We start from the raw sequence: 15778 nt of genomic DNA on the forward strand, positions 1-15778 counted from the left end.
AAAAATGGGCTTAAACTGATATGATTAAGAAGATCAACTTATTACACGACTAAATGGGCATGGCTTACTGAACACCCACTCTGGTGGAGGTACTGAGCTGTCATCTCTGGGTGCACAGAATGAAATACTCATAGATGCACCCTGGGACATACGAGGTGTCATCTTGTGCAATGTGTCATTGGACTGTGATGTTTATTTACACTTACCAAGTTGAGAAACCTTATTAGTATTTTTAACATAGTATTTATAAGTGCCATTAAAATATGTATTATTATAATCAGCTAAACCCCAAAACAAAATTTTTTGTGTTTAAACAAATTTTTAAATGTATTAATATTAACAATTTGCATGTATATGTGAGGGTTACTGTAATCATAGAGGGCTACTTCAAGCTGTCAATATTCAACTATTCATCTTGCTAAAAATGTGAAGTACTTTTCATTTCTAAAACTTAAGGCATTTTCCAGAAATTTTAATCATTAGATAGTTCCTTTTGAGTGCCAGTTCTGAAATGAGTTCACAAAGGAAATGAATGCACTGCTTACTTGATCACTACAAACAGGAGGAGAGTATTTTAAGAGGACACGCATTATAAACACAGCTTTAGTGATGATATTTTGTTGACCCAGAAATCAAAGCAGTTTACTATTTGACAGCCCACTCTAGTATTCTTGCCTGGAGAATCCCATGGACAGAAAAGTCTGGTGGGTGACAGTCCACAAGGTCGCAAACAGTTGGACACGAGTGAAGTGACTTAGGAAACACAGCACACCATACTATGTTCTCACCATTATATCAAAAGTTGATGCCTAATTGTCATGTAAAGTTCACTCCTGAATTTTACAGAAAATCTTTTTTTCAAGAAAACTTCAGTTGTAAACTATAAGTACTTTATAGAATATACAACAAAGAAGGAACTTATCTCTTTTAATTACTGTTTCTTTTTAAAAGATAATTAAATTCTATTTCTTCTTTTGCTTTTATTGCCATAAATCTGAAGTTAAATTTAGTGCCTAACAATAGCAATTACTTTAATCTCACTGGCTAATATATTTATGTGTTTCTCTTTAGTTTGGTTGTCTTTTAATATTTTTTTCTTTTAATAATTTCTTTGTTGTACGTATACATATTTTTATCTTAACTATTCTAAAGAACAGACAGATTATCTTTTTATAAAAATCTTGACAGTCTTATTTTTCATTCATCTAGGTATGTACACTTTGAGTGAGATGTTATAAAATCATGATCAGTTCACTTCAGTTCAGCCGCTCAGTCATGTCCGACTCTTTGAGACCCCATGAATCGCAGCGCGCCAGGCCTCCCTGTCCATCACCATCTCCGGAGTTCACTCAGACTCGCGTCCATCGAGTCAGTGATGCCATCCAGCCATCTCATCCTCTGTCGTCCTCTTCTCCTCCTGCCCCCAACCCCTCCCAGCATCAGAGTCTTGATATATAATATTAATTTTCACCATACACATAACTACTAAGTATCTAAATACACACGAGAAGGACTTCATCATGCATAATACATTTTGAACTTGCACCTCAAAGAGTACTACTATGTTACAGTTAGTTCTAGGTCGATTTTTACTTGAGAAAAAATTTGTCTGAGATAATATGATAGTAAAATATTTTATATTTATTTTATAATCATCATTTTAACTAATAACCATTAATGCTGTTAACTTGCAAGCATGCCAAAATGTGAAAAAAAAATCTCCATTTGACTCTACCTTGTTAAGGATAAGCATTCATTTCAAACAAAGGAGGAGTCGTTATACTTACTTTTCTCTGAATTTTTGTTTTTTCATAATAAGTACAAATCACTAGTTCCAAACTCCTATCTTTTTTCAGAATAAATGTGCTACTACAATACTACTGTCTCTTTTTCTCTATCACATGAGGCTGTCATGGCCACAGCTTAGCTGTTCCAGGGTCTGACCCATCTGTACAGGGTCCTGTATCAAAGGGCCTTAGTCTGAGACATGGGAGATTAGCTTCCACATCGGAACACGTCCTCTGTTGCGCTACTGTTTAGAGAAGAATAGCTAACTTTTCGGCTCTGTAGGACATTTGAAATTCACACTGCACAGTAGCTTCTCTATTTCACTTGCCTTCCAGGGATCAAATGTCATATCTCATAGACTCCAAAAATATTTTGTTAACTCCAATGAGTTTCCCAATAGTGAACATGAGAGGAAGAAGGTCTTTTGAGAAAGCTAGTACATAAAGAAAAGAAATTATTATGAAAATAATTCATAAATAGAATTATTTTGGTGCTGTTTAGACTCAGCACCACATATTAGCACTAAATAGGCTTGACTAGTTGCAGTGGCCCCTCACTGGGGGTCAAATACACTCATTGGGTTTATGACATTAACTTGGCACAGGTGCCACTAGATGAAGTCTTATATGGTTCCCTGTGGACCCAGAAATTATCTTCCAACTTAGCAAGATAGAGTGGTGAGTAAGCTCAGTCACAGTACTGGGTCTAATTTAATAAACAAGGTGTTAGTAATGTGAAGCATGATCATTCAACAAGCACTGCCATGCACACAAATCAGGATAAACAGTTTCTAATTCAAGCAATCTTTCAATGGATAGTAATTCTCAACTAGATGAACTTATTCTAATAATATATTTATAATGTAAATATATATTAAATTTAATTCTATATTATTTATCAGTAAATATCTCTGTACTTTTTCACAGCTATGAAGAAACCTATCTTACTAACTTAAAGTTATGTGTATTACATGCTTAGTTTATGATACTGTAGGAGTATGTATGTGTCTTTATATGCCATTTGGCTCAGTTCAGTTCAGTCACTCAGTCGTGTCTGACTCTTTGCAATCCCATGGATCACAGCACGCCAGGCCTCCTGTCCATCACCAACTCCAGGAGTTTTACCCAAACCTTGTCCACTGAGTCGGTGATGCCATCCAACCATCTCATCCTCTGTTGTCTCCTTCTCTTCCTGCCTTCAATCTTTCCCAGCATCAGGGTCTTTGCAAATGAGTCAGCGCTTCACATCAGGTAGCCACAGTATTGGAGTTTCAGCTTAAACATCAGTCCTTTCAATCAACACTTAGCACAGACTCTCAAGGGTCTTCTCCAACACCACAGTTCAAAAGCATCAATTCTTTGGCGCTCAGCTTTCTTTACAGTCCAACTCTCACATCCATACATGACCACTGGAAAAACTAGAGCCTTAACTATGTGCCATTAGCAGGTATTTTTTGGTTTTTGTTGTTAAACAAGAAAAGATAATGAATGTCTATTAGATAGACAGATTATACTTATAGATAGATGATTTTGTTTAAAACTGGTCATTCTAGAAAAACTTCTTCATGATCAGTCTAAATAAATAATTTTAGTATTCATCTATCCTTGAAGCAGAGCAATTTTAACACCCACAAAAGGCTTCCATTTCTACCTTGGATACAGAAATATGTAAAATAAAATCTCAAGTCCATTTTAATAGTGAGAAAATTTAAACTACAAAATCATAGCCATTGTTGAACTCATCAGGGAGCTGAGGTTTCAGGTACCCAGGTGACATCAGTTCCCAAGGATTAGTGCCTCCAAGGGGAAGCAGGGCGCATGAATGTCACCGTCACTGTGATGGATCACAGGAGAGAAAGGACTGACTCCCATAGGCAAGGATAGGTTAGCTACCATCTTAGCAATGGCCAGTGCCCAGCATGGGTCTCCGGCTGCTCAGGGTCCCAGACAGAGGGAGGTTCTGCCCTTCCATCCTTGAACCTCTGCCGAGTAATTAAGAGAAACACTGGGGGCCTGGTAGAGCCTGGAATCAGCCTCTCCCTTATCACCTCTCACCACCACCAAATATCATTGTTTCTGTGGAGAGGGGCATGGAATCCCATGCATTTCCCCCAATTTTTCTCTTATAGGAAAGAAAGTTAAACCACTTTCAGTAGCAAAAGCCTGTTCTCTCCAGGGCACAAGAAGAGAGGCACTGCATCTTGGAGAAAGGTATATAGAGAAACTCTACATCTGGGGTGTAGCAGGAGAACCTGTGAGCTTAAGATCCTCTATCAGTACCAAGACCACAGTCTTCTGACACTAGGGGACAGTCAGAAAATTCTCTTCAAATACCAGCCATAGGTAGAAGCTTACCACCTCAGGAGGGTGGGCAAGGTTGCCGAGAACACCCTACCCCACCATGCACAGACTCTCAGGGTCTGACTCTGGCTGGGAGAGAACTACCCTGACACCAGTGTAAGCTTAACATGGAGTAACAAGCAACAGCATCTACTACTGGGGAGATACAGAAGTCTGGAAGGATACCACCTCTTTGGAAAAGGCATTTAGGGAGGATTGATAGCTATGGTTGGAATAATGACGGAGAAAAAGCCTCCAATTAGGACTTAGCAGTTGCAGCTCACCACTGAGGGCTCTGATGCTCTGAAAGTAACCATAGCAACAACAGAACTCAAACCCATGGCAACTCCTGATTCAACAGGCTAGCATAAGTAGCGCCCATTCCTAGCACAAATATTAATAGCATCACTGATTCAATGGACATGTGTTTGAGCAGACTCAAGGAGACAGTCGATGACAGAGGAGTCTATCGTGCTGCAACATATGGAATCACAGAGTCAGACACGACTTAGCAACTGAACAACAATATGGTAGGGTTCTACTCATGGTGCCCATCTTTAATAAAGTATTTAAAAAAACCACTTTGTCTAGAGATAAAGTAGTAAGACTTTGCACAGTCATATAGTGGAATAATGGACAGATATATCAAATGTAAAAATATGTTAAAACATCTAGTGGACAAGATAGCATTCATGAAGAGATGGAGAAATTATGGCAGAGAGAATAATTATAAGAAACTGGCAAGTGGAAATTCAAGGAGGAAAACACAAAGTCTGAGATGAAGAATTATTTCAGTGGACTCATTAGCAGAATTAACATAGCCAAGGAAAGACTCAGAGAATCAAAGGTTAATAGCAACTACCAAAACTGGAACACACAGAATGTGAATAAAACAGAATTGCATCCAAGAATTGTGATAAAATATCAACATGTCCAATAGACATGTGAATGGAGTCCCCCCACCCTAAAAAAAAAGGAAAAGAGAATGGGGGAAAGAAATATTTGTAATGATAATGGTCAAGACTTTTTCATTAATATTATAATGGAAGACATTAAACCTTAGATCCAAGTATGTAAGAGTCACTGAACAGGATGAATATCAAGTGTGCACGCACATGTGCATGTGCACACACACACCTAGACACATCATAATCTATCTGATGAAAATAAAAGATAAAGAGAAATTTGTAAAGGAAGCCAGAAAACAGGGACGAATAAATACATAGCCAAAAGAATTACAGCTTACTTCTCATCACAAACTAAACAATGAGAAGACAATGAAGTGGCATATTTTACATGTGTGTGTGCGTCATGTGCTAAGTTGTGTCTGCCTCTTTGTGAGCCCGTGGACTGTAGCCCACCAGGCTCCTCTGTCCATGGAATTCTCCCAACAAGAATACTGGAATGGGTTGCTATTTTCTCCTTCAAGGGATCTTCCTGATGCAGGGATTGAACCTTTGAAGCCTGCACTGGTAGGCAGATTCTTTACCACTTAGCCACCAGGAAAGCCTTATTTTTTTTAACATGCTGAAAAATAATTTCTGACCCCGATTTCCAAACCCAGCCAAAATATCTTTCAAAAAATGAAGGTAAAATGATGGCTTTCTCAGAAAAAACAATAGCTGGGAAAATTCATTGTCAGCAGACCTGCCCTATAAGAAGGATTGAAGGAAATTCTTCAGACAGAAAAAAAATTAAATGGAAACTTGGATTCACCCAAAGAAATAAAGAGCTCCATAGGTGCTAAAAATAAGGTAAATAGAAAACCTTTATTTTCTTATTCATTATGAAAGATCAATATTTAAAGCAAAAAAGTAGAAAAATATTTGTAGGTTTTATAATATGCAAAAATAAAATGTAAAACAACACTAACATGAATGATGGATAGAAGAAATTAGAAGTACAAGTGTGTAAGTTTCACTAGACACAACGTGAAACCATATTATTTGAAGGTAAGATGTGTTATATTAAAGAATATATTTTAAACTTGTCTAGAGAGACCCTTAACGTTTTTAAGACTTTCCTCTAAGACCATAGTGGAGGTAAATTGGAACTTAAAGATTCAAGTAAACAAAATGCTATCAGAAAAAGAGGGAAAAAAATCAATAAAATACAAATAGTATCAATAGCAACACTCCATCAGGGTTTGGGTGTTTAATCTTATTTGTCCTCTTCCCAATAAACGTGTTTGCTTTTTGTTTGAAAAATCCCTGTCAGTGTTCCTTTGGAATTATGGACGGTTATGATTAACGGGGGCTTCTCTGTTGGCTCAGTGGTAAAGAACCTGCCCGCACTGCAGGAGCCACAGGAGGCTTGGGTTCGATGTGTGGGCTGGGAAGACCCCCTAGAGAAGGAAATGGCACCCTGCTCCATGAGTCTTGCCTGGAGAATCCCATGGATAGGAGAGCCTGGCGGGCTATAGTTCACGGGGTTTCAAAGAGTCAACGTGACTAAAGTGACGTGCACACAGGCACCTGATTAACAGCATCTGGCCTTCACTTTCATCGAGAAACTCAGATGGAAGCAGGGGTGGACCTGCTGTAACAGCTCAGGTTTTAGGATCTGACCAACTGCATCTCCAGAGTGCCAAGCCCCTTTCTCTTCCGCACACGATTCAGCTACTATCCCTTAGTACAGAAGGGCGGTCGGTGTGCTCTTTCTGATTGGACGGTTGTGATTCTTGGGCAGGTGCTCATTTGCGATGAAACACATCTGTGTCTACACGTGTTCCTTCTGCAAGCCGTTAGCAGTCTGACTCTGACCTGAGCAGGCTGAACGCATGAGTGACTCTATTTCTTCTCCTTAAAGGCCTAGTGTTACTCGCTCAGTCATGACTGACTCTTTAAGATCCCATGGGCTGTTGCCCACCAGGCTCCTCTGTCCATGGGATTTCCCAGGCAAGAACACTGGGGTGAGTAGCCATCTCCTTCTCCAGGGGATCTTCCTAACCCAGGTCTCCTGCATTGCAGGCAGATTCTTTACCATCTAAGCCACAGAGAAGCCCTTTTAAAACCTAAGCATACCTCAAAAATGGAGTTATTTTGAGGAGAATTGAATAAATAGCTGTAACATGTTTATGGCAGGACCAGGAACAGAGCTTGTTGCTGTTTTTGCTCTTATTTCATGGGTATATATTTTAGTGAAAAATCTGAATTGAAAGACGTGCAGACTGGAAATAAACAATTTAAGGTAGATGTAAAAATTTGGTAATGGATATATATGGCTAGGTCCCTTTGCTGTCCACCTGAAACTATCACAGCATTGCTAATCAGCTATATACTCCAGTATAAATTTAAAACAAAATTGAAAAGAAAGGGCCAGAGAGCAAAAAAAAGTTAGAAGGTTATGAATATTAGACAATTTTTGACAACTTACTTCAACAAATCCTTATTTGTTTGGTGTTCACCTTAATAAGATTAATTCTACAAACACTTTGTATAATCCAAATTTTACACTGACACACAGAGTTAGAACAGAGAAATGACTGCCTCGAAACACACAGAAGATAATGGCATGATCCTCAGAATACTATTAGTGTCCAAAAACAATGACTCAGTAAAGAAACTCACAGATGAAAACATAGCATTCTGTGTGGCCAAGTAAAAACATAAATAGATTAAGTAATGAAACAAGGCCTTAGATCCTTGAACAAGATTAATTTCAGTAAGCAATACATTCATCTTTCTTTTAATGAATTAATTGCAAATAAGATGAAATGCAGGTGATTACTATTAATATATTGTTGGAGCTGAGGTATGTGTGAGTCATGGATAATATTTCACGGTAATTGTACACTAATTATTTCAGTAGCTCCTCTTTCTATAAGGAGTGAATGAAGAGTCAGAAGCCACAAGATCACTTTGAGAGGAAGAGATGGGCACATTGATCAAATCTTAATGCTGCTAAAAATATTAGTGAATTTACTGACACTATCATAAAGTTTATAGTTTCCTATCTACAGATGTTCACCATATGTATCAAAGTAGTGATTTTTCCAGACATATTCTACATAAATAACATCCACAGTATCATTTTACGCTGTCACTAATGCAGTCCCATTCAAATAAATTGAAATAAACTTGCATACAAATGCCGGTAATAAGTAAGGAAATTCAACCGGAATGCAAAACAGCCCTGTGGTTTGTGTCTGGTTCAGAATATTTATCATCAGCTGGAAATCTGGCCATTCAAATACATGCATGCATTTACATCCCAGCAAACTGTTTATCTCAATTCAAAGGATCACTTATTAAAGCTTATCCATGTATTTGCTTATTTGCAACTGCTTATTAAACGAGATGAATATCAACATTAAGCATTTTTAGTGCTTGAAAACACGTTCTAAAATAAACTTCACTCTCATTGGAAATTCTGATTTCGCTTTTACAAGGTTTACCTGCATAATCAAACGTCAAAGTGGATTTGTGAATCTGACCTTTGTCATCCCATTTATCAGACTGTTAACTCAGTCTCACATCCATTTTTTAAAAGGTTAACATTTCCTTTGCATTACCTTCTTCCAATTAAAATGAATAATACACAAATATAGGCACTGAAGGGGCGGCTTTCTGCTGGTCCCATTCTAACAGCCTCTGAGACTAGAAATACAAAGAGCTTATGACCATAATCTATTTGGAAATTATGACTTTACATTTTTAGATCCTTATCTGAGTATTTTCTACCACTCACAAGAAAAACTAGCAATAGTACAAATGGGTATTTTGTACTTTTTTTCTTTTTAACACAAACAGCCCAAAGCAAAGCCAATGTTTTATCGAATTATTCCCATATCCTAACTTCTTCATTTCCCTATAAATTTTTCTTTCACAATATAATTATGCTATACAATATAATATAATAAGATACAGTTCAAATAATGATATGTTATAGTATTCTGATATAATTATGTAACAAAATATTATATTAATATTTATGTAATAACAATATAGTTCATAGCGATTGGTTTTGTACCACCCAACTACATGGAACTTCTAAACACAACTTTAGAACAAAATTTCACTGTGTAATAAGGGCAGGGATCCATTTCCCCTTTAAGAAAATCACTCGGTGTCGCAGGGAAAGCCAGATGCAGAGACAGGGGAGCTTACTTTTGTACTCCAGGTGGAAGCCAGCAGCGGCCACGCTGATGTCTGACTGGAAGTGCAGGTAGAGCTGGTTGGATGTGCTATTGAGCAGCGCTGGCACCGTGGTACCTGCAGGAAGGGATGCAGGCTGGGCTTTAATATCAGGGATGTGTTCACTTCTCTCATTATAAAATCATAAGAATATCACACTAAGGGCTGTAAGTCAAAAAAGGATATATATGCTATCACTTATACGTGCCATCTAAAGCATAATACAAATGAATCTAATTACAAAACAGAAACAGCCTCACAGATACAGAGAATAAATTCAAGTTTCCCAAAGTAGAAAGGGAGGCAGGAAGGGATAAATTAGGAGTTTGAGATTAGCAGATACACATTCATGTATAACATAGACAAACAACAGTGATATACTGATATACTGTTTAGCACAGGGAACTTTATGCAGTAACTTATAGTAACCTATGACAGAAAATAATCTGGAAAAATACACATTATTCAAGAGAATCGCTTTGCTGTACACTGAAGCAAACACCATACTGTTAGTCAATTATATTTCCACAAAAAAGAAAACACTGAGGCTATTTGTTACGGTGTACAGATCCTCTTAGCTTGTCTCACTGTCACATATTTAATCCAAGTATTGGCTTTGATCATTTCAGTTTGAGCTACTCTCTTTTTCCAGGCATGGTAAGAAGTTCCTTTTCCTTTTTTTCACTTTAGGATGGTTTTATTCCTTGCCTCCTGTACAATATTATGGACCTCTGTCCATTGCTCTTCAGGCACTCTGTTTACAAGATCCAATCCTTTGAATCTATTCATCATCTCCACCGCATAATATAGAGGATTTGATTTAATCTGTACCTAACTGGCCGAGTGGTTTTCCCCACTTTCTTTAGTTTAAGACTGAATTTAGATATGAGGAGCAGATGATCTGAGCCACAGTCAGCTCCAGGTCTTGTTTTAGCTGACTGTATACAGCTTCTCCATTTTCAGTTACAAAGAATGTAATCGATCTGATTACAGTATTGACTATTTGGTGATATCTATGTGTAAAGCCATCTCCTGTGTTGTTGAAAAAGGGTGTTTGCTATGACCAGTGCATTCTTTTGGCAGAATTCTGTTAGCCTTCACCCTGCTTTATTTTGTACCCTAAAGTCAAAAATGCCTGTTACTCCAGGTATCTCTTGACTTCCTACTTTTGCATTCTAATCCCCTATGATGAATGGAAAATCATTTTTTGGTATTAGTTTTAGGAGGTTTTCTAGGTCTTCATAGAACTGATCAATTTCAGCTTCTTTGGCATCAGTGGTTGGGGCATAGACTTGGATTACTGTGATGTTGAATGGTTTGCTTTGGAAATGAACTGAGATCATTCTGTCATTTTTAAGTCTGTACCCAAGTATAGCATTTTGCACTCCTGTTGATTATGAGGGCTATTCATTTCTTCTATGGGATTCTTGGCCACAGTAGTAGATATAAGAGTCATCTGAATTAAATCCACCCATTCTCATCCATTTCAGTTCACTGATTCCTAAGATGTCCAAGTTTACTCTCGCCATCTCCTGCTTGACCATGTCCAATTTACCTTGATTCATGGACCTAACATTCCAGGTTCCTATGCAAAACTGTTGTTTATAGCATCAGAGTTTGCTTTCATCACCAGACAGATCCACAGCTGAGCATCATTTCTGCTTTGGCCTGGCCATTTCGTTCTTTCTGGAGCTGTTAGTAGTTGTTCTCTGCTCTTCCCCAGTAGCACATTGGACACCTTCTGACCTGGGGGCTCATCTTTTGGTGTCATATCTTTTTGCCTTTTCATACAGTTCACAGGGTTCTCACAGCTAATATACGGAGTGTTTTGCCATTCCCTCCTCCAGAGGTCTGTCATATTGTACAGGAGGCAGTGGATAAAACCATCCACCAAAAAAGAAATGCAAGAAGGCAAAGTGCTTGTCTGAGGAGGCTTTACAAATAGCAGAGGAAAGAAGAAAAGTGAAAGCAAAGGAGAAAGGGAAAGGTATGCCCAACTAAATGCAGAGTTCCAGAAAATAACAAGGAGAGACAAGAAGGCCTTCTTCAAGGAACAATGCAAAAAAAAAAAAAAAAAGGAAAACAACAGAAAGGGTAAGACTATAGATCTCTTCAAGAAAATTGGAAATATCAAAGGAACATTTCATCCAAAGATGGGCACAATAAAGGACAGAAATGGTAAAGAGCTAATAGAAGCAGAAGAAATCAAGAACAGGTGGAAAGAATACACAGAAAAATTGTACAATGAAGGTGTTAATGACCCAGATAACCATGATGGTGTTGTCTCTCACTCAGAGCCAGACATTCTGGAGTGTGAAGTGTGAGCCTTAGGAAACACCATTGCCGATAAAGCTAGTGGAGGTGGTAGAATTTCAGCACAGCTATTTAAAATCCTAAAAGATGAATTGATAAAAGTGCTGCACTCAATATGTCAGAAAATTTGGAAGACCCAGCAGTGGGCACAGGACTGGAAAAAGTCAATCCTCATCCCAATTCCCAACAAGAGCAGTACTAAAGAATGTTCAAACCACTAGACAATTGCACTCATCTCCTATGCTAGTAAGGTTATGCTAATAATCCTCCAAGCTAGGCTTCAGCATTCTGTGAACCGAGAACTTCCACATGTTTCAGTGGGTTTAGAAAAGGTAGAAGAACCAGAGATCAAATTGCCAACATTTGCTGTATCCCAGAGAAAGCAAGGGAATTCCAGAAAAACATCTACCTCTGTTTCATTGACTATGCTAAAGCCTTTGACTGTGTGGATCATAACTGTGGAAAACTCTTGGAGAGATGGAAATACCAGGCTATTTTATCTGTCTCCTGAGAAACCTGTATGCAGGTCAAAAAGCAATAGAACTGGACATGGAACAGTCGACTGGTTCAAAACTGGGAAAGGGTGCATCAAGGCTGTGTATTGTCACCTAGCTTATTTAACTTATATGCAGAGTATATCATGTGAAATGCCAGACTACAGACTAGATGAAGCACAAGCTGGAATCGATTGCAGGGAGAAATATAAAAAACCTCAGATAGTGGATGATACCACTCTAATGGCAGAAGATGAAGAGGAACTAAACAGCCTCTTGATGAGGGTGAAGGAGGAAAGTGAAAAGGCTGGCTTAAAACTCAATATTAAAAAAGAAAACAAAACAAAAAAAAAACAACCTAAGATCATGGCATCTAGTCCCATCACTTCATGGCAAATAGAAGTGCAAAAGGTGGCATCAATGGCAAATTTCCTCTTCTTGGACTCTAAAATCACTGCAGATGGTGACTACAGCCATGAAATTAGAAGATGACTCCTTCTTGGCAGGAAGCTATGACAAACCTAAACAAGTGCGTTAAATAGCAAAGACAGCACTTGCTGACAAACGTCCATGTAGTCAAGGCTATGGTCTTTCCAGGAGTCATGTACAGATGTGAGAGCTGGAAGGAAGGAAGAGTTCTAAACAATTCTTGAGAGTCCCTTGGACTGCAAGAAGATCAAACCAGTCAATCCTAAAGGAAACCAACCTTGAATATTCATTGGGAGGACTGATGCTGAAGCTGAAGCTGCAATACTTTGGCCACCTGATGTGAAGAGCTGACTCCCTGGAAAAGAGCCTGATGCTGGAAAAGATTGAAGGCAGGAGGAGAAGGGGACAAGAGAAGATGAGATGTTTGAATGGCATCACGGACTCAATGGACATGAGTTTGAGCGAAGTCCAGGAGATGGTGAAAGATAGGGAAGCCTGGCATGTTGCACTCCATGGGGTCACAAATAGACATGACTGAGCAACTGAACAACAACAAGAAGCTCCACATTTCATCTGCCCTCCTCAGACAGATGTGGCATGTCTTCACCTTATCAGTGAAAACACATACATTCTTTTGCTTTACCATGCATTTGATTATTCACATTGCTTTTTTTTTTTTTAATCAACGTAACCATTTGCTTTTTTTTCTGACTTGCCATGAACAAAGAAGGGTAAAGCCTCAACATACAAGTCATATGGAAGTTGGGGAAATAGTTAAGACTGTAGATCTGATGTAATATGTTATTCAGAAGAGGGTTTTTTGATCATATATTCTCTTCTTGATCCCTCTGTGATTCATACGGAATAATGTTCCCTCTGAAATCTGCAAACGATTTCAATGAAACATACAAGGAAAGGAAAATGCAGGTTTATTTTATATAATGCTTCCTTTAATTAAAATGTTCTAGCCTGCACTGTAGCAACTGACAAGTAGGGAAATTTAGAGATGCTAAGGACGAGGGTGAAACCAGAGCCATGGTGCCGCAAGATCCTGAGGAGAAGGAAATGTCCTTCAGCCAGACGTTTAGAATGCATTACCAGAGTGCATTATAATATGGGAGAGCAATAAGCTGGCCTAAGTCCCTTGTTACCCAAGGGGCACATGCTTGGTATTCTACTGTATCCAAGTCATTTTCTGAATAAATACACATTTCCTGTGTGTGAAGGAGCCATTCCTCAGGTAAAACGCCTCCCCATGGTGCAGGCAAATTCAAGGATGATGATGATGCTAATGTAAAATATTATACATTATAGACATACATAGTATAAATACTATTTTAAATAACAAGGAAATAAGCTGGTAATTATCCGAGACAGACGAACAATGTTGCAAGGGCAAGATCCCCGGTTGCCCTTCACTTTCTACTCAAAACAATTCTACGACCCTCAAGCAGCTGTAAGCAAACCAATGACTCCAGTAAGAATTGCATCCTAAAAATAGATTAAGGACATCTCATTAACCTTGGATTAGCATGTAGTCTTTCAGAAACTCTTTGGGTTTATAAAAGTTCACCCTCAGTTTGACAATGTGCTGGGACTAGTAATATATATACTGGCTGGGTTGTTGGCTAATCAGTATACAAAGTATTACCTGACTGTTTTGGAAGAAGAACAGGGTAAAAATGGAGGACAAAAGAAAATACCAGGTACACTCCTAATGATTGCGTGTGTGCACACACATGTGTATGCCCACAGATGTGTGCATTCTTTGGAAGACGAACTTCCCACTTGAGATCTGGGGCCAGTGCCTCAAACCATTTTCCCTAACTACCCAGGTGGGGTTGTCTGTGGGAGGCAGAGTCTTTTCAGACCTAAACTGTGAGTATACAATTCACTATAAGACACTGTAAGTGTTTGCTGAATGATAAACAGAAAATGACTGCAGATTCAACCCCTTTGTTACTCAAACTTGGTATGATGGATAAAGATAGATAGATAGACAGACAGAGAGACAGACTTTTAAGAAACTGAGTCATGAGAGGGAAAACATAAGCCTATTCCTATGGCCAGCAGACACATTTAAAGAGATCATTCTTTGAAACTAATTAATAGTTAACAGTGCAGATGGGGAAAACCTGCAAGGTGGGGTGACCTTGCCTGTTTCAGAAAGTCTTCTGCCTGAGGATCACCTTTTCTCCATCTAGGCTGTACCAGAAGCAGCATGCTGTCTGCTCAGCGGTAAACAGGGCACACGTGGGCACGTGGGGATGGACTTGTGAGGAGGAGGAAAGGGGGTCTGAAGGTCAGGGCGCTGCCTGCACCTGCTTGCTGGGCCAGCTCGACCCACCCCCACATCAAGACAAGAGGGAAACACCCAACAGAAACTCCAGTTTTAATCTACTTTGATTCAAATTGTGTGATGCTTGCTGTCCTCTCATTCATCCTTTATTTCTGTATATTTTGGGTGATGCCTACAGAAAGTACAAAGCTAATGTAATGTTATTATGATGATCTAACTAATCCAAAAAGTAAGTTCTTGTTACAGCATTTGTATAACTTTCTGCCTGGTTTTACCTATGATTTCAGATAGTCAGTGTGTTTAATCGCCTTCAGCCCCCAGCCTAGTCATTTTCACACACACGTTCTCAACATACATTTCTGACTTCTCGTCTTTCCTATGTTGCAGTGCAGTCGGAAAACTCACTTCTACTGCTGACTGTGACATAAATCAGTCCTGTTACTGAAAACATTTGAAGATGTTCCAATTCTGTGAAATCAAAATAACAGTCCAATTTTTATGCGTGAGTCATACATGCACTGTGTGTATGAAAGGGCTTAGTGGATCGTCACGGCCCCTCCAAACATTACTATTAATTGCAGCAAGTACGTTTATGAATGACGGTCCTGTCTGTACTTCCGCACTTCTAAATATAATAATTTGTTTTCCTAAACAGATGCTGGGTCTCGGCGCCCCGGGCGCATATGCGATGCGCACGTGCCATGGCCGCTGCCCGCCCCCTGCAGCGGAGTCCGCTTGAGACTCTGCTCAGAATGGACGCACAGAAGAAGCTATTCCCCTGGTTCAAAACGCAGCTCAGGGATTTTTGAAAAACTGTTGCCACAGGCAGAATACCTTTGATGGCACTGCTTCACTGACCTAGATAGAACCGCACGTGTGGGAAGCTGAGCGACTGTGCTCCAGGCCCGGCAGACGCTGCCCCAGCCACTGGTATTTACTCTCCCTTAATCCTGCTTGTCAGCGACAGATTGGTATGACTTT

At 39.1% G+C, this 15778-nt stretch overlaps 1 protein-coding gene across 1 annotated transcript in view; it reads right to left on the reverse strand.

Annotated features, from left to right (window-relative positions):
• CSMD1 (CUB and Sushi multiple domains 1) overlaps positions 1 to 15778 on the reverse strand; it is a 2078553-nt gene that overhangs the window by 220703 nt on the left and 1842072 nt on the right. Inside the window, exon 37 of the mRNA XM_040243208.1 lies at positions 9236 to 9340. Within this exon, the coding sequence (XP_040099142.1) occupies positions 9236 to 9340 (105 nt within the window). The remainder of the gene's footprint in view (positions 1 to 9235; positions 9341 to 15778) is intronic.

This window comes from Oryx dammah, unplaced genomic scaffold (genome assembly GCF_014754425.2).
Source record: "Oryx dammah isolate SB20612 unplaced genomic scaffold, SCBI_Odam_1.1 HiC_scaffold_7, whole genome shotgun sequence".
Classification (NCBI taxonomy): domain Eukaryota; kingdom Metazoa; phylum Chordata; class Mammalia; order Artiodactyla; family Bovidae; genus Oryx; species Oryx dammah.